The sequence below is a fragment of the Columba livia genome, chromosome 15, assembly GCF_036013475.1.
Source record: "Columba livia isolate bColLiv1 breed racing homer chromosome 15, bColLiv1.pat.W.v2, whole genome shotgun sequence".
NCBI classification, from domain to species: Eukaryota; Metazoa; Chordata; class Aves; order Columbiformes; family Columbidae; genus Columba; species Columba livia.
This window is the reverse complement of record NC_088616.1, coordinates 11,000,622-11,025,990: the sequence shown is the minus strand read 5'-3', so window position 1 is coordinate 11,025,990 and position 25,369 is coordinate 11,000,622. Positions and strand designations below refer to the sequence as shown.

At 51.0% G+C, this 25,369-nt stretch overlaps 1 protein-coding gene across 2 annotated transcripts in view; it reads left to right on the top strand.

Moving 5' to 3' along the window:
* PRKCB (protein kinase C beta) overlaps positions 1–25,369 on the top strand; it is a 107,999-nt gene that overhangs the window by 28,929 nt on the left and 53,701 nt on the right. For both annotated transcript variants that reach the window (XM_021291838.2, XM_065031196.1), the window contains exons 3-4: positions 15,498–15,580; positions 25,177–25,288. In XM_021291838.2, coding sequence (XP_021147513.2) covers positions 15,498–15,580; positions 25,177–25,288 — 195 coding nt within the window. The remainder of the gene's footprint in view (positions 1–15,497; positions 15,581–25,176; positions 25,289–25,369) is intronic.

Sequence of the window (25,369 nt, the reverse complement as noted above, 5' to 3'; positions counted from 1 at the left end):
CGGCAGTCTGCAACCTTGCATCAGTCTGGTGCATCTGCAGAGTCGCCTGGGTGGGGACACCCCACGTGTGCCCGCAGCCAGCATTGCAGAGTCCCCCCACCGAGGGCTGCCTGGTGTCCTTCCCCTCTGTGAGGGGCAGAGCACCTGCTTCTGTTTGCTGCCTGGGGACCAAGTACCTGACTGTGGGCAGGTGTCTCCCATTTGAGGACACTGCAGAGGGGGGTAATAGCTGCTTGTTGGACATTTGGGGAGGCCCTTCAGTGGGAGCTGCTGCAGGAGAGCATCTCTGATACAGTGGGATGCCCTGCCCCTGCCTGGGGTATTTGGTGCTCCTACCCATGGTAGCAGTGATCTTTTTAAAGCAGAGAGATGGTGAGAACCAAGCACACAGCTTTTTTATTTTTTCCCCCCATTTTTAAAATAGATTTAATAGATTTAATGAATGTAGAACTTCTCAACGAGTCTGTGGCTGGTGGAGGGTGCTCAGACCCTCCTCCCTGGCCGGGTGCTGGTGGTTTGGTGTGTGGGGGAGATGTCAGTCAGCAGCTGCCCGTGCAGATGGAGCTGCCACCACGATATCGCGCTGGGGCTCGGTGGCACAGGGGCTGGTGCGCTGAGACCCCCCAGTCCTTCCTGTGACCGCCCTCTTTGCTGTCACCTGGGAAAGCTTGGGATGTGCACCCCCCTGATGGGAGAGTCAAACCCTAAAGGCAGCCCATGCTCAGCTGCAGAGCTGGTGAGATGAACCTCTTTCTGCCAGCACTGCAGGAGGAAGTGGTTGAAATAACAAGATAAGGTCCAGCCGACGGCTCCCCTCTGCCTGGAGCACATGGGGGGAGCAGCACGGTCCCCGGGGCTCTGGGACCCTGCCTGGCCATGGCCACCCGTGCTGGGGGAGCAGACTGGGCTCCCAGCAGTGGTTTCTGGCTTCTCACCGCCTGGGAACGGGGATGGAGCTGCATGTCCTGCCATGTGGCAGGTCCTGTGGCTGTCTCGTGGGCTTGCAAGCTCTGGAACACACTGGCTGAGCTGATGGGGACCCTGGGATGCTGGTGAGGTGGCAGTGCCAAGGGACACACCATGCTGCGGTCCAGCCCTCTGGCTGGTGTCCCATGCCTAGAGCGTGCTGGTGGTTGCACAGCTGGGCGGAGTGCAGTGTGTGATGGTCTGCTGGAGAGAAGGGCCAGAGAGAAACTGAGAAGTGTCTTGAAATTGTCTGGAATGTTCCTGCTAGCTTTTCGATAGGTCACATGCATGGGAGGTATGGTAATTGCAGAATCATGGAATCATTTTGGTTGGAAGAGATCCTCAAGGTAATGGAATCCAACTGTTACCCCACCCCTGGCACTACCCCCTGTGCCAGAGAACCTCATCTCCATGTCTGTCCAACCCCTCCAGGGATGGTGACTCCACCACTGCCCTGGGCAGCCTGTTCCAATGCCCGACAGCCCTTTGGAGAAGAAATTGTTCCCGAGATCCAATCTGAAATGTCAGAGCTGTTTGTGCCTGTGTTGGGGCAGACTCATGCCTTGTGCTCTGCCCTCAGGCTGGTTTTGGGGAGCACTCAGTTGTTTGGGGAGCAGCGGAGCAGAGAAATGGTCAGCATATTGCTGTAGGAAACATGAGACTGTGGCACAATTACGTGACACGGTTACAACATCTATTAAATCTTATGTAGGAAGCTTCATGTTAAGAGGACCCTGACTAACTGCTGCTTTTGGTTGTACTTAAATTGATCTGTTGCCATTCCTGGGTGTTCAAGAAACCCTTCAAACATCACTTTGCATATAGAGAATGAATGTCCCAAGATGCAGCATGCTCAAAATAAGCCAGAGGCAGTGGCAGGGAAGTCATTACTCTTCATATCAGCAAAAAAAGTTGCTGTTGTATTCATGTTGTTTTATTTTCTCCTTGCGCTTCCTGAAAAGCAGAGGGGCTGCGCAGCAGCTCTGACACGTCGCAGGGCTCACCCGCTGCCTCTGCACAGTTACCAAATGGCAGGGCTGGTGGTGGCAGCAGGAGCTCACAGGCATGGTGGCACCACACGTGATGATCACACGGCATCGAGCCCCGTGCGGCTGTGAAACATCCCACCCCGACACATCTCCCCAAACCACAGCCGTGGGGCTGCTGATGGGTGATGTGACCGGTACACGGCTGGACAGGAGGGGACCCTGGGTTTTGGTGCTGGGTGGTCTATGTGATTAACACACAGGAAATTAGCTCCTCAAATGAGGTGAGAAATAAACACCTGCACCCCTCTATAATTCTGAATATATTTATTTTAACAGTCTCCCCAAATTTGGATTAGTCTGATTTATGTGAAGCCTGTTTTTTAGAAATACTTGTTGGCAGAGGGGGACAAGATTACAGGCCACACTGTCCTTTTAGCAGGACATAAATACCTTCCAAATGTTGCCCTGTAGTATCTCTGTGTTCGTGGTCTGCTCTTGAGGTTGTCTAGGTCAAAGACCTTAAATCCTTCCCATTTGTAGGGCCAGTGTTGAGCTCCAGCCCTTGACCTGCCTGGTTATGAGTTTCTGGAGGCTACACGAGTGATCCTGGAGGGTAACCAGGAAAGCAGAAATGACACTTCTGGCCAAGTGTGCTTGAGAAATTTCTCACCCGTGTCTGGGCTTAGCTCTGTACCCTAAATAGACCATGTAAAGGAAATGAGTGCTTTATCTTCAATGTGTGCTCAGCATAAATTCTTCTCCAGGAACAAAAAGCAGCTCAGTCTCTCTCTGGATCTCCAGTGCCATGGAAAATTAATTTTGATACCAGAATTAAGAAACCTCTTGGCCAGAGGCTTATGAGCCCCGCGACACTCTTGCTCTGCTCTGACTTCCCTAGGGTTCAGGAGGCAGACACAGTCTGTTTGGGGCACATCTGCACCCCAGACACCAGGATGCCATGGGGGGGATGCTGAGGAGAGGGGATGGTTGTGGGTCACCTCCTGAAACTTCTTCATCGCGGGCATGGGGCTGATACCTGTTCCCGTCCACCTGTGACACTGAATCAATGCAAAGTCTGTGATTTACACAGAACTATTTTCATGCTTGCCACTTGTAGAAAAGGCTCCTTAATCCCCCTGCTGCAGCGAGGTGTCCCTCGTCCCAGGCTGGAGCCACATGTCAGTGTGTTCAAATGCTGGTGGGGCAGAGACAAAACCAGCATTGTGCTCCAATGCAGGGATTGGAAAATAAAAGTTGGATTGATGTGGGGCAGATGGATGGTGGAAATGGGGTGCAGTCAGCGGGTACAGAAGCTGGAGAGGACATGAAACCAGTGTTATCTGAGCACTGCTATTTAATAATTACCCTGGTCTCTGCTTTTGGAAATAAGAGAATGTTGAGAATATTAAAATATGGGGGGGAGGGATGAGAGGAAGGAAAGAGGAGTGAAGTTCCTCTCTGTCTTAGAGATAAGTGACAAAATTCAGCTTTAACTGAATTACATTATTAGCACTTTGGGGACCGGGTTTTTATCTTCCTTGAATAGGATTAATATGCTGTTACAGAAAGTAATGTCTGCAAAGCGAGCTAGCAGCCATGTTCTAGGGCTCCGAGTGGCAAATGTGATAACCGGGCTGATGGTGGGTGATCCACACCTGGGACCGCGCTGTTCTCCGTGTCAGACTGGTTCTCTGGGCAGGATGGATCCTGCGGGACACTTCGCCATATTGCTGCCTCCTCTCAAGAGCCTGATGCAGAGTTTCAATTACAATATTAAATTACCAGGTCACTGGAGTTAAAGAAGGCTGGCAAGTTTTTAATGATCTTCTTGTCATAGGCATGTTTAGTTGTGTGTATTTTGTTTTTGTTGTTTTTTTTTTTTTCCCAAGCCTGCTTTCTATGCACATTTAATTGAGACCATCTGTAATTTAACACATCACACCAGTGAGCCTGAGGAGCAGTGAGTTGTGTAACTGGTGCAGGTTTTAAGAAGACTCGTCTCCCAGGGGCTGCCGCAGCTTCCCACTGTCTTCCAGCACCTTCGGAAGAAATCCAGAACTAATTGCCAAGCGCGTTTCATCTGGTCCCTTGGGGCCCCGATTAATCACAGAGTACTTATTGTTCGGCTCTGGCTGGTGGAGATGCTGAAGGTGTTGTTGGGGGCTGCGATGGGTCCCAAAACTGTTGCGTGGGGGTGTGTGAGCAGAGCTGGATGTGGGCACTGGGGTGTCCCCAGGGACACAGAGCTGTCCCCTTGCAAAAGGACCAGGCTCAGAGGGGGCTGCAGCAATCTCCTCGATGCTGCCTGTCCCTGTTTGTGTACGGTAGAAATGGAGTTTGTCCATCAGTCCTACATCTGGGGAAGCCTCAGCCGGCACCCAGGGGCTTTTCCTCTGCCACCAGCGATCCCCAGGGAGCTACCAACTCCTCAGCATCCCCCCTTGCCTCCATCATCACCGGATGGCTCCAGGAGCTGGGTCGTCCTGCTCCAGCCCAGCACCGTCCTGCTCGCCACCAGAGGCCGTGAACAACTTCTCTGTGTGTGATATTGTGAGGCTCATAATTTGGGATTTTAAGAAACAGGTTAGAGGGGATGTTAACAGGGAAAGAAACCAACTCCAACGTGAAAAATTACCTGTTGGTGTTGCTGCACCGTGTCACCTGACTATAATTAAAGATTAGGGAATAGCATGTTCATTCAGGGCACCTGTTGGGGCCGGCGTGTGGGCAGGTTCACGGCTGGTGTGGTTCCCCCCGGTTCTGTGCGTGGGTCTGTGCAACAGAACCTGGCACAGGGAAAAGGAGCAGAGAAGAAAGTTGTCTGCAATCCCTGTGCACTTCCTGCAGGGAAACATATTGGCAGCTTTGTTCTTGTTGCTTTGAGCTTCTCTGCTGGCCCTGCTCGCATCCCGGGAGGTGGCTGGGTCTGGGGAGCAGTGCAGGGGGCCCTGCAGCTGCGGGGTCGGTGTGGCCACTCCAGGGCGTGCAGCTCCACTTGCTGCAAACAGCCACTCTGCAACGGGTTCTGCAGGCGAGCTGTTCTGCTGGCAGCTTTTGTTGATCTCTTAATAGTGTGATTTGTGGTGGGACTTGGCCACATACCTGTGCAACCATCCTTGCGTGGTCAGGGGACAGGCACATGTAGGGGGAGAAAGGAGCAGCTCCCGTGGGGTGGCTTTGGGTGCTGGGGATGAGGCTGCTGGGCTTTGTTGGCCCAAGCAATTTGGAGAGGAAGCAGGAGTGGGACTTTTGCTGTGTCCTGAGTGGAGGGACCCATCTCCTGCCACAGCCAGTGAACCCTGTGCCAGGGGCATTACTGGTGCCACTGCCTGGGCAGCCCCTTCCCTCGCAGCCTGGATGTGCCTTTCTGTGTTCCTCTGGCACACGTAGTGGGAGCAATGAAGATCTTTCCCAGATCCAAGCTCTAATGCTGTCATTGTCCCCTTCCCCACCCACACCTATTATATTGCCGTGGATGATTGATGTTCCTTATCCCGCCTGGCTTCAATACATTCATTGTCATGCAGAGGATGTTGTCAATTCATTACTGGTATTTCATATAAAAGCTGCAGACATTTTTTGAATGTTTTGTTCATATGTACTCAAATCCTTCTAAAAGTGCATGGCTGGGCTCAAAATATTTAACCCCTTTAAAAAAAAAAAAAGGAATATTAAAGATGTCTCTTTCAGAAGTGAACAACAGAGTAGCCTTCCTCCCCCTCCTCTTCATCGCAGCTGCCTCTGTGTGATGGGCGCTGCAGGCACTGGATCCGCTTGATTGTTGTTGGCAAGGTCTTACCCCGAGAAACCACAGACAACAGTTGTACCCCCAGTTGGTGGGTGCAGTTCCCAGTCGCTGGGCTGGAATCCATGCCTGGGGCAGCCGACCCCTCATTTGCTATAGGGTCTCTCTGCTGTCCTGATGCAGAGAGAGCAGCAAGGCTTCACCTTACAGTTCTGCAAGGCTGTCCTTCCTTTGTCTTTTTGTACTCTTCATATTTTCTTGAGTCCCTAAATTACATGGGGAAACAAGTGCCCAGAGGCATTGCTTGTGCTCCTGCTCTCCAGCTGTGTGCTTGGAAGATCTGAACTGCAAGCGCCTTTCAGGGGTGGGACTGGAGTGTGAGGGGAAGTCGTCTCTCCAGGGACACCTGTGCCGTTCCCTGGGGGAGCGATGTGTGCTGGTGCCACCACCCAGGGACCGCGCTGGGCTCAAAGCTGTGGGGGGACACTGAGGACAGCTGAACGCGCTTTGAAGCTCCCACTGCGCCCACCATGTTGTCTCCCTCCTGGGGACCAAGGATGGAGCCACCGCTGAGGGTTGGGGCAGAACTTGTGTTGGGACCTGCTGAGTTCATCTGGCCCTCTGGAGGAGCTCAAAGGGCGGCTGAGTCATAACTGGCTTACAAGGAACAAGATCAGTGATAGCCAGGCAGCCAGTGTGGGCTGTGTGGGAGGGATGGCGGGAGTTGTGCTGCTCAGGATGTTGAGAGCTCTCTGGAGTGTCCTGCCCACATCATGACAGCGTGGGCAGTGGTTTGGTGAGGGCCATGGGCAGCGGAGAGCTTGGGCTCTGGGGAAGGGCTCAGCAGCTGTATCTGAGCCAGCCTGGACTTGGCAATCAGGCGGGTGCTGCTGTGCTGCGCCATGGGTGGGAGATGCAGTGAGCACCAGAGCGTGGAGACAGCACAGGCTGGAAGGCTCAGTCATCCGTGAACCGCGGGAGGAGAGAGGGGAGGAGGAGATGACGGTGTCTGCAAGAGCCTTCCAAAATACCTAGATCCTGCTTGTGAAACCCCTTGACACCTGAATGCATTTTCCTCTTCATCCTGCAGCATCAGTAACAAAGGAACATTCCTGGGAATCCTCAAACTTAGAGTCACAGAATGTCCTGAGTTGGAAGGGACCCACAAGGATCATTAAGTCTGTCTCCTTGTCCCTGCATAGGACAACCCCAAACTTGTAATTCATGGAGGAACTGGGACAAGGTAAAGCCAGGATAGCACATTCTGGGCTCTTGTCTGGCTTTGAATGTTGCAACAAGTTCTGCTCCCTGTACCAGAACCTGGGGGATGCTGGGCTCGGTTGATGAGAAGCACCTTGTCCCCAAGCTGCCTCAGGCTCTGGGGGCTTGGCGAGGGTCACAGAGCTGCTGCTGGCACAGCTGGTTCTGATGGCGCAGCTGGCAGAGCCGTGGCCACCGCTTCATGCGTTGTGCCGGCCTGGGTCTGTGTGGGGCTAAATTATTCAGCCTGAAAGTGAATCGCTGTTACAGCTTGGTATGGGAGAAACGCTGATGAAGTATTTAAAGTCTGAGCCAGGCTGAGGCTCTAATGTAAAATTAATGTCTTTGTGTCTCTGGAAATAGCTGCCAGCCCTGGTGTGGGTGCAGAGCGGCCGGTCGGCATTGCGAGCTTTGGGAGATGGCCCTACAGGGGGGCTGTTCTGCGGGATCCTGGGTCTCTGCAGACACAGCCTTGTTTGGGAGCCAACGCTGCTCCTCTTCCCCTCCCAAACAGCAAGCAGAGCAGCGAGGGGTTGGTTTTCCTGGAGAACTGGGAGCTCTCCCTGTAGGGTGAATGGTAGATGTGAGCAAAAAGCCTGGAGCAGGTACTGGGTGTATGGGTAGGTGAGGAGCTTAAATAAACAAGCATGTTTCAGTCTGTCCTCTCACTAACAAGGATTTTCACTGAAGAGAGGATTCCTGCTCTTCAGGCATAGAATCCCTGTTGCTGACTCCTTGTCTGGAGGGCTCAGTCCTTCCCTGGTGCTGGGGAAGGGTCCTGGGGGCCGGAGGAGCAGGTGCATCATCCCCTCCCTGTGAAAAGGGGAAATGGCATCAGCCACGGGGCTGCTGGGCTGGTGGCAGAGCCCGGGCAGGCCCTGGTGCTGCCATCGTGTCCACGCTCCGTCCCTCGCCGGCAGCCAGCCCATGGTGAGGAGCCGTGGGCCAAAGTCCTGCCTGTGCTGGTGCGTCGTACATGCTTCAGGATCTGCCGGAGAGCAGAACGGACAGTGCCAATTGTTTTTATAATGGCTGGAAGATTGTATAGCTTTAAAAAAATACATCCTGCTGATTTTTCTTTAGAAATACCAGGAAATGCAGTTTATCTTCCTGGCACTGAATGACAGCTTTCTCAGCACTAATTTGCAAGGCTGGGCCTCTTCAAATCTGTAATGAAGCTTTCTTTGTACCCTTAGCACAGAATTAACTGGTCTGAATAAGAATCACTTTCTTGGATTGAGAGTCTTTGTAGCTGTTCAGTCAATCAGAGTTTTGTAGAGAAAGGAGGCTGGTGAGACCTTGCAGAAGAGCAGCCTGCTGTCTCCCTCGCTCTTTTTATCTTCCCCCTTTTCCTTAAGAAAACCAGTTCTCCTTTTCTGTAAGAAACCCAAACTGTACAGAAATGCCTTCTGCTGCTCCCTGCCCTCCAACATCCCTTTTTGTGTTTTGCTTGAGTCAGCGGCATCTGCCCCTGTTCTACGAGTCCTTGTCCCCTCTGTCACCTGCTGCCGTGCAGGTCGCTGTGCTGGGGCTGCACGTCCAACAGTGCAAATCGGCACCAAAAATCCCAGAGCACCATTGTGGAGCCGACAACGGGAAAACTGCTGAAGCCTGATGAGGAACTGAAGATATTCGTTGTGTTGTGAGAACTCCAGAAAGCTTTTAACCAAAGCCGGGGATTAAATCCAAATAGCACAAATTTTAGCTCAGCTTCTCTCTGTGTGCTGTAAGCGATTAAAAGATGTAAAATGCTGTCAGAAATTCAGGACTTCCCCTCCTGGAAACTTTCTTTCCCCTTATTTTATGATTACCATGCTTCACTGACTTTTTGTTTGATGCAGTGAGTCTTATTCTTTAACGTGAGAGTGGAAAATTGTAGGCAACTGCTGGCTGTGGTGCATTTCAGTATATCATCGGGGCAAAGCCAGGCTAATGCATCTGACCCCATGGGTTTGCCCAGCGTAGGTGGATCAACACAAAGCTCCTTTAAAAATCTTTTTTTGGTTATACTATTTTCTCCAGTTTTGCTAATCTGAATTCCAAGCTGTTTCCTGAATCTCTTGTTATTTAGGAAATGGAAAAGTTATCTAAGTGATAATTTCCACAGGTTGTAAGGGAGCAGCTACGCACTGAGATGCTTGAAATAATCTTTGAGCTTCGTGATATTAGAGCCATCTGCTAAATCACGGCTCCATCAGCTCTCTGGGGTGGTTTTAACTCCTCCCTGGGTTTGATTTTTCAATGAGTCTTGCTTGATCCTTATTCTGGCTCTGTTAACTCTCCATCTGTCTGCCTTGTTTGACGTACCATATCTGAGAGTGTTCCTGGTGCCTCCAGAGCTCTCCTTGCCTGGTGGAGGTGGACAACGGGCTTCCCTGCCGCGGGAACGCGTGTTCTGGGAAGAGATGACTCCTCTGAATTATTCATTTCATGAAGGACTCGGGGAAAATCGATTAGCCCCATCTTCAGAACATCAGGACAAAGGAGTTCACGCAATGAAATTAGAGCAACAAATGGAGATCAAATGGAAGGCAGCGCGGCTTTGTGCCGCATGGAGCTGCTGGGCAGGGTTCATTCTGCAGGAAGTCGTTTGTCACAGCGTCTGGGTTTTTGAGGAGGGCTGCATACCTTCCTGCCAGCTAACGATGTTTGGGAGATGAGGCTAATCAGATCTCATGTGGCAGGCTCCGAGCCGATGGTGTGCAGGGCTCAGGAAGTGATTTCTCATCCCCAGCCAGCCTGGCTCTGTCTACTGGGTACGCTGCAGGTTTGTGCTCTCCTGGCTATTGAAGCCCTGTGCTGTGGGCTGGTGCCAGGGCCCCGTGGCCAAGGGCTTGTGTTGGGGATGCTGCGGCTTGGAGGCAGCTTGGAGGGTCTCCTGGCTGTCCGGTGCTGTGTGGAGACGTGGTGCTTCAGGTGGCCCAACACCACTGCTCGTTCTCTGGTATCTGTGACCCTTCGCAGCCATCCAGCTCCCCACACTAGTGGGTTCATGCAGCATGGCCAGGGTATGTGGAAAGGCAGTTTTCCCTCTAGAGTGTGCTTAGAGCACCCCAAAAGTCTGATCCAGAGCAAGGTCAAAGTACACTGGAGAAGTGGGATCCCAAAATGACCCCAAGAGACCCACTCTGAACAGGACTGGCCACTGCATCAGCCTGGCAGTAAGAGCATGGGCAGAGATGCAGCCCCAGCACTTGTGCTGCTGTCTAGGACAGACTCAGCAGCCTCACATACTTGGAGCTTGCAAATAAAATGCTAACCCTGAGACTTCTGGGCTTTCATATTCCTGGGAATAACTATGTTCACCTTGGGCTGGCTCCCTGGGTAGACTGGTGCCAGTATAAGGAGCTTAAATCTTTGATAAAGGGCTTTTTCTGGGTAGAAGCCACTGGACTGGGAAGGATTTTGTATTCTAAGAGTAAATCTCTGAGCATTGTTGTATCTTTGGGCAAACTGCCCAACTGTCTGCTTTTGGGAAATAATGTGAATGGAGCGTGCGAGGTGAACTATGGTGCATATGGTGGGGAAACTCTTTTGCATTTGTTTACATTTTGTAAACAGAAAGAAAATACTCTAAAGAAGGAAGGTGTGTGTGCAGGCGACGCTCAGCATACAGCCGCGCTGCTCGCTGTGAACAAACCCAGAGAGACAAAGGCAGCAATGATGGTGTTGCCCATCACCGGGGCAGTCAGTACAGCCGGGGCTGCTCCCTGGGATGTTGTGGAGAGAGGAGCGGAGCCCCAGGCTGGGGGAGCCCCTCATGGGTGGGACTGGGGCAGGAACAGGGGGACCACACTCCTCCCGCAGCCCCCAGAGCTGGGGCTGGAACAAGCATCCCCCTGGCCAGGGCTGCCCAGCCTGGCCTGGCAACCCTCGAGTGCCATCAAAGCTGTCCCTGGTGTGCTGCAACATCTCTCCCCGTCCCCTCTGACAGAGTTTTACCTGGAGCATCAGAGAGATGAGGGAACTGTCCGTTCCTGCAGGACTAGCTACAGCATAGTGACAAACTGCACGGAAATTCCTTATTAGTGGCTGTGCCTGGTGCCTCATGACCTCGAATGCTCTTGACGGGTCCCTGTGTATTAAAGCAGCCCTGGTGCTGACACCTTGCCGTGCCTGAGCCCTGTGCAGCTCCCTGAGCGCTGGGAGCTGCCTGTTCCCATCAGCTCTCCCCATGTCGAGGTGATGAATCTTCAAACCCTCCTTCTGCTCACCGAGCTGCTTCGCAATGCTGGAAGCACCTGCCCTTCTCCAGTTGCACTTTGCTAGTGTCGACGTCTGTCCTCTCTTATTTTTTACTTTTGCTGGAGGTTTTGTTGTTGCTCTGTGCTGTTGACTGGCAGGACAATTTTGGGGTCCAGGTGACACCCTGTGCTGGGGCACCCACAGCAGCTGTGGGGCAGGTGGTACTGGACGGGATTCACCTTCAGGTCAGCATTGAGCTCACAGCTCGTCTCGGTCACTGGCTGTGGGGCTGGGATGACAAAAGTCCTCACCAATTAGGAGCCTTCCACCCATCTTTTTGCAGCAATATTTCCACGCAGTGCAATCAAGCGCCAGATTTGGCCCTCCTGCCATTGCGGAGGACATACGGGGGGCTTCTGTCTGCTGCAATAATTTGCAGCTTTGTTCCAAAACACACAAACATACAATTGCTCCCGACTGCCCGCTGTTGAAAAGAGCTTTAATGTACTGGCCTGTGTCCCTGCGCTCAGCAGCCGGAGCTGATGGATGCTCTGCCGAGCGGCGCTCGCGGCCCCAGGAGGTCCCTGCCCGTGCTGGAGCTGCAGCCGGACACGTGCTCTGCAATGTGCCTGCTCCTGAAATGCATTTGGATGAGCTTTTTCTGGTTGGCATGTTCTGTGATCAGCTTGGGAAGCTGCTTTGTGGTTTTTCTTGAGGATTTTTGAGCAGTGATTTGGGCCAAGAAGCCTCTAAGTATATGTGTGTGTATATATATAAGCAACACCATTACTGTTTTCTCTCTTTTTGTTCTTCAAAATAAGGCTAGTTCCGAGGGCTTGAAAATATGCTCGATCCCTGCTGCTATTGTGGGTCCTTAGCTCTGAAAAAACAGCCTTCTAGGAGACATTTCTTCCTGAAAGCACACGGGGATCACAGGGAATGGAGGTGCGTGATCTTGCCCTGCTGCTTTGGTGCAATTCTGCCCAGATCTGAGCAGCTGTGCTGGGGCTGCTATTAAAAATGTGCGTTCCAGCAAGTCTCGTAAGGCTGCGGAGAGTGGCTGAGCTGGAGGACTCTGCCTCTTGGCTGTTGTAGGGTTTGTATCTGGTGCTTCCCCCAGGACAGAGATGTCTCCCCAGATGCCTGCAATGGAGATGGTGCTAAAGAAGAGTTTAGGGCCAGTAAACATTCCTGCATTTTGCAACAACAAATGGCAAAGATAAATGTTTCATTTTTGTTGTATATAAATGACTCAGGATGTTTGTATCTCACCAGTGGGATTTGATAACTTTATTATCCATATAATAAGATTTACAAATTAACTGTCTAATTAGCAACCTGGGAAAGCTGCTGCTTGTATGGTAGTTTCTAAACTGACAGAGATACAGGCTGGAAAGGCTGCAGTGTGATGGGAGCAGGAGCTCCGGGGCTGCCCGTCCTGGTGCCGCAGCCGGGGGAGCACAGAAGTGCTCCGGGTTAGTCACAGGAGGGAGGATCTGTTAAATCTCCTTTCATCTGCTGGGTAGGATGCACGTTTTGGAGTTAAGGCAGGCTTACTGGAGTAAACTCCCATACCTGATTAATTCTATTGGCCTTTTTTTTTGCATGGGTTTCCTGAGCATGCAGGAAACACTTGCCTGGGTCTCTCCAGGGCTTGCAGGGCTCCCTTGGGAGCACTGGCTAAGAAGCCCACACTGCTGCAGTGGGCACAGAGCCCCTGGCTTGCTTTGGATGCAGAGGGAAGTGTTACTGTTCAGCATCTCCCAACAGATTGTCCTTACAATCCATATTAATGTTGATTGCTAGAGAAGCTGTTATTCTTGCTAAATATTTGGTCACCACAAAGATGACATATAGTGACTTGGCTATTGTTTAGTGAACTTAATTGAACTGTAACATGAATGTTTTGAACACATGGCACTTATTTTTCCACTTGAAAATACTGTATTTCTAGTGTGTTCTTTAGATCTGCCCTCAAAGAGTGGGCAGTGTCACCATGTGTGAATATATTTAATGCTATCTTTAATAATTAAACTCTTCAATGAAACTTTAAGAGAATATGATGGTGAGGCTGCAGTAAAAGTCTGGGGTGGTTTTGAGCTTCTCAGACATTGTCTGTCTAGTCTCTGCCACTAGAAATGGGCATTTCACCTCTTCTGCTTATGCAAGTGAATGTGAGATGAATGTGTTCTGCTTTTGCATTGTGTTTGCAGAGCAGGAGCGAGCAGCTTGCCAGGCTTGGTGTGTGCACACGTGTGTGTCCCTGGCACGGCTGCCACTCCATCACTCGGCTCCATGTTCTTTTTTCTCTCGCTGCTCCAACATCCCCTCTTTTCTTCTCTTTCTCACCTGACTTCTGCCTGACAAGTTGAATGGGCAATGAGCAGGGCACAAGAAAGCCATGGCAGATTCTTCTTGTGCGCAGCAGAACTTAAGCCTCTGACTTTTGAATCTTCAAACGCAATGCATTTGAGCCCCCCTGCTGCGCTGGGTCCCCAGTGCTGTGCCGGCACAGCAGGGCCCTGCTCGAGGCCACCTGGTGCAGGGGGAATGACATGAGGTTGCTTCTGAAAGCAAAGCACCACGGCTTCCTGCTGGGGCAAAAATGGTAAGGTCAGATTTCCAACTTTTCCTAAAGTAAAGCCAGGCTGACAGCCACCCTTGCACTGTTCAGGTAGGCGCGTGTGGCAGTAAAGCCATGAGCACACGTAGAAATAGCCAAGATGGTTCCAAGGGACAAGAACAAGCCTTTTTAATCCCTTCCTTCTCTTTCTTTTACCTGCTTTTGAGAGTCGGGTTTGCATCCCACAGCCTGTTGAGCTACAGCATTAGGAATGGCGTTAGGAAGCTCAGCCCGGCAGCAATCTGGTTTAGTGTTGGATTGGAATTATCCCAGCTCCACTGAGAAGCTGTCCTGGATGTCACCACCAGCGTGACCCTCCCGGCTGCCCATGTCACAGAGCCTTATTGGATTTGTGCACACACTTCAGGACAAATCTTTGCTAATGGAGTTGTAATTCCTTCCTGCCTGCCTCCCAGATGCCTCTGTCTCTGTATATAAATGACGGAAATGGTGAGCAATGTTTTCAAGAAAATGTTTGGTTTTTAGACTCAGAAAAGCAAGTGAGAGGTCTTGGCAGCTGCTGTGCCTCTCGAACCTTTTGGGTTTATTTGTTTGGTTATTTTGTAATGAAAAATGTGAAAAGGGAAAAAAGTTTAAAGCTGGATGTGCAGGGCACAATGAGGAGGTTATGAATTTAATGTCAAACATCACTTTTGTTCCTTAGGAAAAGTCCGATAGTGATGCGATTGAAACCTGCTTTGTTTTTGCACTGCTTCATTTGTTTTACGTGCTCAATTTCTCTGAACCCCAGTAGACTCTGCATCTCATCTTCCAGTTGCTCTTTCATTTAGTGTAACTGCAGCTCTTGGGAAAAGGATGCGATGAATCCGAGAGCCCTGGGACAGAGCAGGTTTGGTGCCTGTGTTTCCCCAGACAAAGGCAGCCTTGCACAGCTTTGCTTTGCTCACAGAGTCAGCTGAGACCCCCCGGAGAAGGACCTGGGCCATCAGGTGTAGTTACCTGCAGTGCTGAGTGGCTTTTTTAAGGTCTATGGCTGAAAGTAAGGTGCTTATTTGGCGTTCAGGGAAGAAATTAGCCTTTAAGTACAATGCTTTGGCTGCACAGATTTCAGAAATACTGCTGACAGCTTCAGATTAACATGCGCTGTAAAGGGTTGGTGGGTTAAGGGTTATGGATTTAGCCCTGGATACTCACGCTGGAACGTCTGGGTAACGGCATGTTGGGATGAATTTTCCTGCACAGATCCCAGAAGGGTGACTTTGTCATCGACGTGCGTGAGGAGAGGGAGACGTTTGTGTCTTCTGGTCTGGCAAATGGAGGCTGGGGAGTTGCTGAAGAAAAGCAGAGCTGTGGGAGGAAAATTGCCCACCTGTTCTCGTCGGTACAATCTTCCATTTTTGGACACATGCACTTTCAGCTCAGATACCCACAAATGCCAGATTCTCCCTCTTTTTATACGCGGCGGTGACCTCAGAGCGTGTGCTGCAAGTGACAATGAGCTCAAAGCGAACATAAGGTTCCCAGCCCTCCTCTGACATTCACTCAACATTTTGTTTCTGCTTAGGTTTACTGAAACGCCTGGTCCCGTTGACGATATTCAGTAAGGTTTAAAAATCTGCCACAGGCTTTACTTAAAGAAACCTTTTTAGAGTCCTGGATGTTTCTTCTCATAATTTAGACATAACAGCGGTTTATTTTCGCAGCTCTGGGTTCACGTGGTGCCCGTCCCTTATTGTCCCCTGACACTGTCACTGTCTTCTCTTTGCAGTTTGCTGCTTCGTCGTGCACAAGCGGTGCCATGAGTTCGTCACCTTCTCCTGCCCCGGCGCTGACAAGGGCCCTGCCTCGGATGTGAGTACCTGCCTGCTGGGTCACGCCGTTCCATGGAGGTTTTGGGGTTTGGAGGTGTCGTTCTCCAGCTTTCCTGGCTGCTGACGCTTCTGTGCCGTTATTTCACGTGGATCTAATTCATTGTTATTCCTAGTCACATGGGCTCTCATATACTTTCTATACACTTAAATCACTTTCAAATCATCCAGTAACTTGCTGTCGGCAGAGCCGGGAGAATGCTTGGGAATGCAGAGATGTTTCCATATCTCCCTTTTGTCCCTTGAGTCGCAGCCTCAGTTTCCCCATCAGTAAAATGATGTTTCCAGGTTCCGCCACCTCAACTGAGATTTTAGGTTTGGGGTTAATTAAAATGCATGGAGCACTAAATGCTGGAAAGCTGGTTTAAACTTCTAGTTGAAGGCTCTGGTCATTGTGTCCTGAGCTGAAGACAACTCTCCTCTGGCTGGGTTTGGTTCAATGTCTTGATCAGGTCCTTTTGTCACAAGTGAAATACTCAGAATCACAGGATGGTTTGGGTTGGAAAGGATCTCGAGATCATCCAGTCCAACCCACCTGCTAAAGCAGGTTCACCTGAAAGAATGAGCTGTCATTTAACAGGTACCTCTGTGTTGCTGGACTATAGTCAGCCCCAGGAAATGTGCCTGTCCTTGCTCCTCCTCAGCTCATCAGTTTTTCAAAGCCATCACTGCCCCATGTTGTTATTTCTGTGTCAGGCTCCTGTTTCTGCGGCTGTTCGGTGTTACCTGGCACTGGGGCTCTCAGCCACTCACCTGCAGCATCCCTGCTCCTGTGTCTGCTTTGTGTCATCTTGCAGGCTTAATTAAACCAATATGTATGTGCAGGCACGTTTCACGCTCACGTGTGATCTGCATGGTCAGTGTCACTGCGTTTGCTCTGACCCTCTCAGAAAACACAGAAGTGACGGGGCAGCATCACACAGAACAAAACTGCTGGGAAACGCCAGCCTAGGTCTGACCTCTGGAAAACAGTATTGTCGTTCTTTAAAAAACATAAACCCATCCAAATGCCAACCAAATGCCTAATTATCAAAAGGACTGAATTTCCTGGCAAATCCCCGGGCTTTCGGGCGAGCGGGAGCGCTGGGGCAGCGGCACTGCTGGGGGCTCCTCGGCGCGGGTCTGCCAGCGCCTTTCGGGTCTGTCTGGCGGTTTTTGTGTTTTACCGTGGAAACTGGCTAATTTGGGGAACTGCTAGGAGAAAAGAGCTGGAATCGGGGAAACGACAGTGCACCACAACTCTCACCCTTAAAAATAGCAGCAGTGGGAGCAGGCAGCGCAACACGCAGCGGGAGGGGGAGGCCAAACACGCTGCCAGGCGTCCTGCACGAAACCGGCTGCCTGCCGGGGTTCTGGTAATCGGGAGGTTTTGGGGAAGGGGCAGAGCTGGGGACAGTGGTGAGGAGCCCGGGGACAGCCCGGTCCTGCTCCCCACACGTCTCTGGCCGGCTGTGGGTCACTGAGCAGCCTCTGCCTGGGCTGGAAAGGTCTAAATTAAATCTAAGTTTTCACCATGTAAGTTGTCACTTGGTACCAGGGTACACGTCAAGGCCCTTGGTGGGATTCTCTGTTCCTCACAGGTATTGCTGGGTGAGAGTTGCCACCGTGGCTCCTCCAGCAGACAGGTAAAAGCTGCCCAGTTGGTGTCAAGTAATTTTTAAAGACATTACTTCTGAAAATGAAGAGAGAAATGCAGATGCTTGGGACTTGAAGCAGGGAGCAAAATGCACATTTTTTTAGCTGTTTTGGGTTTTTTTTTGCTATTTAGCAAAGCCCTCTGGTTTGTACCCCTGGACTGCTGTCAGTTGGGGTGTTGCTGGGGCAAACTTGGTTCCTTCTGCACTGGCAATCAAGCAATATAATCATTAGTGAGCTTTTAATCAGGAGATGGAAGGCGACCACCAAACAGCAATGCCCTGTCTGCTTCAGGCAGGAGCCAAGGACAGGGGTTCATTCTGAGCTGATGCAAAGCTCAGGCTTTGCTCTGCTCTGTGGTTGCCAATAACCACGGCATGAATCCCGAGCGACCTGTAATCACGTCAAACACTGGTAGCATCTAGGCTGTAGCAATTATAGCCGTGCATTTTTTTCAGTCGGTGCCACAATCTGGTAACAGTCTTTCCTTTCACAAATGTTAATATCCAGTGAAATCCTGCAGAAAAAAAATGGGTTTAATTTATTGCATCTGTTTAAACCTTGCAGCGTGTTTGTTGTTAGAGTGAGCCACACGATGTAGCTGAGCCAGGGAGGGAAGATCCGATCCGTTGGGTGCGGTGGCATCTGCAGGGCTGGAAGAGGCTGCGAGCCAGAGATGCTGCAATTCCAGCCACATCCCAGCTGCTGCTGGTGTTCATCTCCAGAGCTGCTCTGGTCGTGGAACCCAGGGGAAAATAGATTAAAAGAAAAACATTTTCTAGCTTTGCTCCTTGGTCTCTATATCTATAGTTACTATAGTTACTATATCTATATAGTTACTTCAGAATGAAGGAAAAAACATTTTGCAGCCCGTAAAGTGCATATGGGTATATATGGATGCTGAATTTTAAGCACCTGAGCGATGCTAGTTGTCTAAATAAAGCTCTTCTTAAAGGTAAGTATTTGCTCAAGTGCTTTCTGGGATGGTGGCTTCTGTGTGTATGAAGCGGATAACCCTGGGGGAAGGCTGACGTTTTACACTCCTCGGAGCATAACAAAATAACTGGAGAGCAGCGAATGTCAAAGTCTCTTTCCGTCACTGTTGACTGGTCCTACTTTGGAGCAGATTTGTGTTTGATCTGGTTGTGTGTGAACTACCTTGGGGAGGGAGAGAGTGTGTGTGTTTAACCTTGCAAAGCCCACTGAATAGGAATCTTCTGTCTAGGAGAGGAGGACTAATTGTACAGTGATGATAGAGTCTTTGAATAAAAAAAAGTGAGTGGGGGGGAATCGCTTCTTGCAATAGAGAATGAAGCTGTAGCTATAAATGCTGCTACCGAAAACACCAAGGCTGCTTTCATGCTGGATTGCTCAAGTCCTGGAGGATTGATTGCTGATGGCTGGGGATGTGGCAGGGGGATGTTTTGGGCAGCGGCGTTGCTGGGGATGCGGGGTCTGTTACACGGCTCTGGATCACTGCAGGACATGGCGATTTTACCATTGACTTCTCTGCCTTGGTCTGGATGTGCACTGCGCACCCACCAGTTCCAGTGCTAAACTCTGCAGGTTCTGTTACGAGCTCTGGCAATCCTGTGCTCTCCTGTGGGCTGAAGTTTTCTGAAATACGGCCAGGTCTTCAGGAGCTGAAGTCAGGCATGTGTAATGTAATGCAGTTGGCAAGCCTGATTATAGTAGGAGCTATTAGTAGAATGCATAATTATTTAAATTGTAGACAAAATAATCATTAAAATGACCTTCTTTGCATTATCCTGTTAAAGGTCATCTAATCAGGATGCATTAATAAATATCAGAGGTGCTCTAGGAAGGTAACAGGCCAGTGTAGCTTCTTTTTGATTTTGCATTTAATTTTTCTGCCGTTTGCAGCTTTAGCAGAGGATTTCTGTAATGCTATCAACACGGCACCTTTGGTCTTTCCACGCTTTGGTTGCTGGAGGCAGAATCTTTTAATCTTTGCCTTGGGATCCTTCTTTCTTGAAAAGCTCCAGAGTTGAGTGTTTGCATTGGTGAAAGTATTGCTGCCGCTTTATTTTAGAACAAGAGAGGTGCTTCCCAGGGAATGGGTTATGCAGGTGTTGTTGGAGTCAGGAGCTGTCTCTGCAGCATTGGTCCGTGACCCTTGGTGCACAGCATTCCCAGCTCCCATGCTGACACTGGTCGCAGGGCGCAGAGAGGGTCACTCTGCTTCCCAGGTTTGGTTTCTTCTCTAGAGTGTGTGGGCTGGGGACAATGAGATTTCAGCAGCAGAACAAGTGAAAATGCCATTTGTGCTACCTGATGGTTCGCAGCTCCTTCAAGTTCCTCCTTTCTGGGGTCTTCTCTAGGGGGAAGGAGCCCCTGTGGCTGGGCAGTCCCTTTGCACAGCATCATCATGGGGTTGTCACCAAGCTCTGCCTGGCGAGGGTGCAGGTGGGGTGCGCAGCTGCCTCCCCTTCGTCCAGGTGTGCTGGTTGAGTCAGGACCCTCCTGAAGGCACCAAGCACCCTCTTGCCCAGCTCCTGCCTTGGGGAGCAAGACCCCGATCTCTACTTGCAACTCACACACCTCTGCGCTGCCCCGGCTCTGGTGCACGAGCGGATCTTTGCAGCCTCGCTGCAGCTCGCTGCTTTCCTTTGCCTTGCTAATTAACTTCTCCAGCTCTCATGGTGTGCCATCTGCCCCTCACCAAGGGCACACGCTCGCCGCTCCTGCCAGCGCAGGCGGACGGTGACGGTGACAGTTCCCGTGGGATGAAGATGTCTCTGCCGTGCTCCCTCCCAGCACCTTCTGGTGTTCCCTGGCTCTGCCGGCACCCAGCTCTCCCTCCTGCCAGCTTGCACATGTCTGCAGTTCTGGAATTGAAAGGCTCTTCTCTCGTTTTCCTGGCGTGTGTCTTGTTACACCTGTGCAGATGGTAGCCCCTGGCTGAAGGGGGCACTTGGAGAGGGTGGTTGGGTCTGTGTCCTGCCCTGGGAACCCAGGGCTAGGGCTGAGCTGGGTTTGTGCAGAGTGGAGCTGGCAGGGGGGCAGCAAGGTGACAGTGCAGGCTGTGCCACACGGGTGACACGGTGGGAGGTTCTGCAGATGAAGCGCCCAGCAGGCGGGAGGTGTTTTGGGGTCTCTGTTTTGGGCAACCTGGAGGCTGCAGGGTGCAGGAAAGTGCTGTGGGAGCTCCATTCCTTGCACTATAATAAAATGACTCTCAAGGCATGTGAAAGATAACAAACATTTCTAAATGCTCTTGAGATGCTAATGCTGCTTAGGGAGAAAAGCTGAGTTTGGCTTTTTCTTGCTGCTCGGTAAGAGAGTATATTTTATTCAGTGTTTGCAGCAGGAGAAGAATAACTGTCATCCGTATCCTTCTGCAGTTGTCTGACTAGCAGACGAGATCTTTTGTCAATAAAAATGTATTAACTTGCTGGAGGCTGTCAGGGGAAGCTGTCAGTGGCAGGGTTCATCTGTGACCGCCTGTTTGACATGGCAGCAGCCCAAGCCGTGATGCTGGTGCCCGCAGCCACCTTGGCTGCCGGTGCATTGCTGCCCATGCTTGGGGGCTGCTGCTCCCCCCAGCCACAGTGTGGGCAGAGGAGCTGCCTGCATCCCGCTGCCTGCATCCCAGTGCCTGTGTTGCTGTGCCCTCACGCCCTGTGCTGTGCAAGGTTTCCTGTGGCTGTAATACCGTCAACAACAGAAAAGCAGCTTTGGTGTCACTGTTGCAGCAGTGTCAAATCTGCTTTAAAGCATGGTTTCTGCAGAGTCACAATATTGAGGAAAAAGATGCCCCAAACTTTTCCTGTCTTGCCTTGAACAGGACCTGTGTTTGCCTTGTGTGTGTAACCTTCTTTCAGAGAAGTCTGTATGGTTTATCGTTGCTCTTTTCTTTCAAACAAAACCTCATCACTTTTGTTCACTTATTCCTTAACTTCCTTGCTTGGTTTTAGCTGGGATTTGGGGCTATTTCTCACCAAAGGCATTTTTCCAGCCCTTTGCAAGCAGGTGGGAAGATGCAGGAGGAGCATCCCCAGGGCAGCAGCTCTGACTGCAGGTCCTGAACAGCACAGAGCAGGCGAGCGTGGCCAAAAGCCCGTCCTGGCCAAGACCAGGGGTCCCTGACTCTGGTGGCTGCAGTTGTCTTTGGTTCCTGTTCCCCCAGCACCTCCTGGCTTCATAAGCAGAACTTGCACGGTCAGAGGATGCTGTCTGGAGTAGTCTCATCCAGCTTCTTACAAACCGGTATTTTCCTGGAGGGAACAATGGGATTTCCTCTCCAGCACCACCCTTACAGTTGCTGTTAGGCCACTTTTGTCTCTGCTGTGAGTTGTTCCCTGTGTACAGGGGGGAAATTTCCCCCAGGGAAATGTGGGAGCAAAGTGTGAGGCTTTTGGTTTTATGTCTACTGCCTGGTTTCTGTGAGGTGCACACAGTGAGCTGTTGCTGTGTTATATTTGCTCTGCTATAAGCTGCTTAAATTGCTATGAAATTCACTTCAAAATAGTCTCTTCACATGAACTGTGTTAATTCTTCTTCAGAAGAGATAATTTAAAGCTTTTTCTGCAATGAGGTGGGAAAAGCAGGGATGCATAATCTTGAATCAAACCTCTGTGACTGTTCTGTAGAGTCCAGGAAATTTTGGCAGCACAGAGGATTAAAATAGCATCAGCCATCGGTGTCGGTCTGGCCTCTTCCCCGGGGAGCATGGGGCGGCCGAGCTCGGCTGAAGGACACGCGATGTGGGGCTCTGGGCCGTGGAGAAACCCGAGTGCCTTTCATAGATGACTTATTTTAGAGATGAACTCAAGAGAGCTGTTTCAAAAACATTTTGCTGCTCAGACTGCTGGGCCTGAGGGTCTGGTCCCTCCACCTGCCCCCTGCCCTCCCTCAGAGCTGGGCAAAGCTGAATTTAGTGCAGAAGTAAATAAAAGCCCAGGCAGTATCCAGCGTGGTGTTTGCAGCTCTGTGACAGAGAACTGCTGCCCTTGCTGGGACACGGACTTTGCATGAGGAACAGCTGGAGCAGAACGCCCTTGCTTGCGGTCGGTGCTACCCTGCTCTGCGCTCCCCGTTTGCTCCCTCTGCCATCCCGACAGGCTGCGAACGAGCAAACGGGCTCTGCCTACCCTGAGCAGCGCATAAATTGTCACTCTGATCAATGCCGCCAGCTGCCTGCGCATAAGTGCTGAGCGACGGCTCCTGCATCAGCATCTCCATCAGGGTTCAGCAGGGAAGTGCATGTTACATCGATATGAGCTCAGTGGTGGGTATGACCCTGAAGAAGGGCACAGGTAATTGCTGAGCCTGGATCAGGGTCTGGCTGGGCTGCGCTCAGAGTGCCTGGAAGGCCACGAGTTGATTACTCGCTTGTGCATCACGTCTTGTGTTCCTGGGAGAGCTCAGGCTGTGTCAGCCAGGCCCGTGGAGCCGCAGGCGGGAGCAGTGAGCGGTGCGTGCGGTGCTGGGAGAAGCCGAGGTTTGCTCTGCTAGTCAGGGATGCAGTGAGTCAGGGATGCGATACTGCACTGGCTGGTTTCAGACCAGGCACCTGCTGTCACGTTGAGCAGCAGAACCAGCCGCCTCTGCTGGGCGGGTGCTCGCAGGGCCCTGGGTCACAGCCAGCAGCTGCTCCGCTCCTTCCCTTGCTCCTGTTCTTGCTCCCTCGCATCCTCAGGACACCCACACGTCCCGGGGGGGACAGATCTGCGGCAGCACTGATGAGAAAGGTCAGAGCCTCTCAGTGCAGTAGAACGCTCTCAGTGGCATTTTTTGTTTCAGCTCCAAAGCGTTTTCTGCCCTGTTCCTCGGCGGCGCTGCGAGGATGGAGGAGGAGCGCCTTTCTCCTTTGCTTTTCTTGGCAAATTTCTTTTTAACCATTCTTCTTTTAAGTCTCTCAGCATCTGCATACCCAGTGATCTCGTCATCCCTGTCTCTGTGGTACAAAAATAGTCTCTTTGTGAAACGACTTCAGCCTTATTCGAAAATGATATCCAGAACTTCCAGTTTCTGGCACCTTCTAAAGGCACCAGTCAAGGTGAAATGTCCTCCCCCCGAGCCCTGGCAGCCAGAGGAGCAGTTCTGCCTCCATCACCCTCACACCCCAGGCTCGGGATCTCTCCAGAGCAGCCCCTGGCGGGGGAACAGAAGGTGAAGCCCAACATGTCCCTGCTGGGCTGGGGTGCTGGGGAGCAGTTCAGGGACCCATGGCCAGTCCTGTGTCAGTGCTGTTTGGTGCACGCTTTGCTTTTCCAGCTCTGGCTTTTTTTTGAACTCCCAGTTCCACTGGCAATTTAAAATCCTCCACATGAAGTGGAAATTGTCTCATTTTGCATTAAGCTTGTGGGTTTTTTTTTATGAATGACTAAAGCTTTCATTTGCCTAAACAGGAATATCTGTTTCTAGAAGGGAGCATGGAAAGTGGAGCACTCGGGGGCGATTCCTCCCCATGTCACATGCTGGGGTTTGACTGGCACGTGGCTTCTGCTTGAGCCCCATGTCTCCCCCCACATCATCCTGCTGTGGCAGAGGGTCAGCGGTGGGGCCAGTGCCTGAGCCCCCTGGGGCTGTGGGGCAGGGGGTGCCTGGGTCGGTGTCCCACTGCCTGCCCATGGACCTCCTTTCTCCTGGGACAGTGGCAAGAGAAAGGTTTTCATTTTCTTGGGTGCCTCAGCTCTAGTTGAAGTTTTCTGTGCTCTCAGGGGAATGCAAAAGGGTTTCAAATGCTCAGGGCTGCTGGATGACCTGTGTGTGTGGGAGCAGGAGGCAGGTTAACCATGAACTGATGCAGCTGACACGCGAGCTACCAAGGGCTTGTTGTGCTCTGTATCTAGAAGGGCATTTTTTTTAGGGTTAAATGTGAGATGCTTTCTGTTTCGAGTACACTACATTTGATGAAGCAAATCCCTTGTGCTTAACAGATTGAATTAAATGAAACTCCATTACTTGTCTGCATTTCTGGTATCGCTGAAGTTATGTGGGATGCTGTGAAAGAATGCACAATATTAGTGATTAATGCAGCTGAAAGCTTCAATGTGATAGCGGTAGGAAAATTGATTTCAGGGGAAGGTAATGGATTGGCAGTTATGTTATAGTTCTGTTCCGACTCCACTCTTTATTTATTTAGTTAGCTTACAGTGGCCTGAAAAGGTGTCTTTCCTAATGCCTGGGCACCTTTCCAGGCCATTAAAGAGCCAGTCAGCTCAAATGACGGAGCCAGGAGCTGTGCCTCATCCCTAACCCTTAAACAATTAACCCGAGATGAAATTAAGCTGGCTGCTTCTTATCTCCATGGGTGTGGAGAAGATGTTTCTCATCTGAATTTGTTTGACTTCACCTTCTGCAGACCCTCGTTGGAGTCCAGGAGCCCTGGTTGCAAGGTGTCTGTGCAAGACTGCAAACCGTGTCCGGGATAAACTGGGATCTGCTGGTTTTGCGTACTCTGCCAGTGCAGAGAAGTCTGCAGTTGGTTTGAAGAAAGCTCAAAATACTCAAGTATACCCTGAGCATCTTGATTCCCTAGGAGTGTGCTGGGGAGGGGTTGGCACCAGAGCACAAACGTGTTTACTGGGTAGTCTTAATATAACTGGAAATCATGGGTGTTTTTTTTCTGTGTTACCCCACTGGGTTGATGTGGAAGTTGAGTAGTGTCCAGCCCTTATGTTGGTTCTTATGTACCAATTTCACCTGGTGTTTTTTGTATTAAGACCAAGTAATTTTTAAACAATAAATCTCTAGACAGGCCAGTGCGTTGCTTTTTCATTGTTATGGCAACACATGTAAAGAGTAAGAAAGCTCGATGTTGGTGACTGTTGGAAAAGGTCCACATCAGTTGGTGGCAGTTGACTGAAGTCCATTAACGGCACCTCCAAAGCCAGCTGGCATGTGGAACACAGAGTGGCCATGCCTTGCCAATATTTGATGCAAGTTTATAATCTTTATCTTTTATTTTCCTCCTAGGATCCCCGGAGCAAACACAAATTTAAAATCCACACGTACTCCAGCCCCACCTTCTGTGACCACTGCGGGTCGTTGCTGTATGGGCTCATTCACCAGGGGATGAAGTGTGACAGTAAGTGATGTAACTGGTGGCCGTGCTTGCAGCAGTGGGGGGCTCTGGAACCCCTTGTGGGGCTCTGGCACCCTGAGGTCC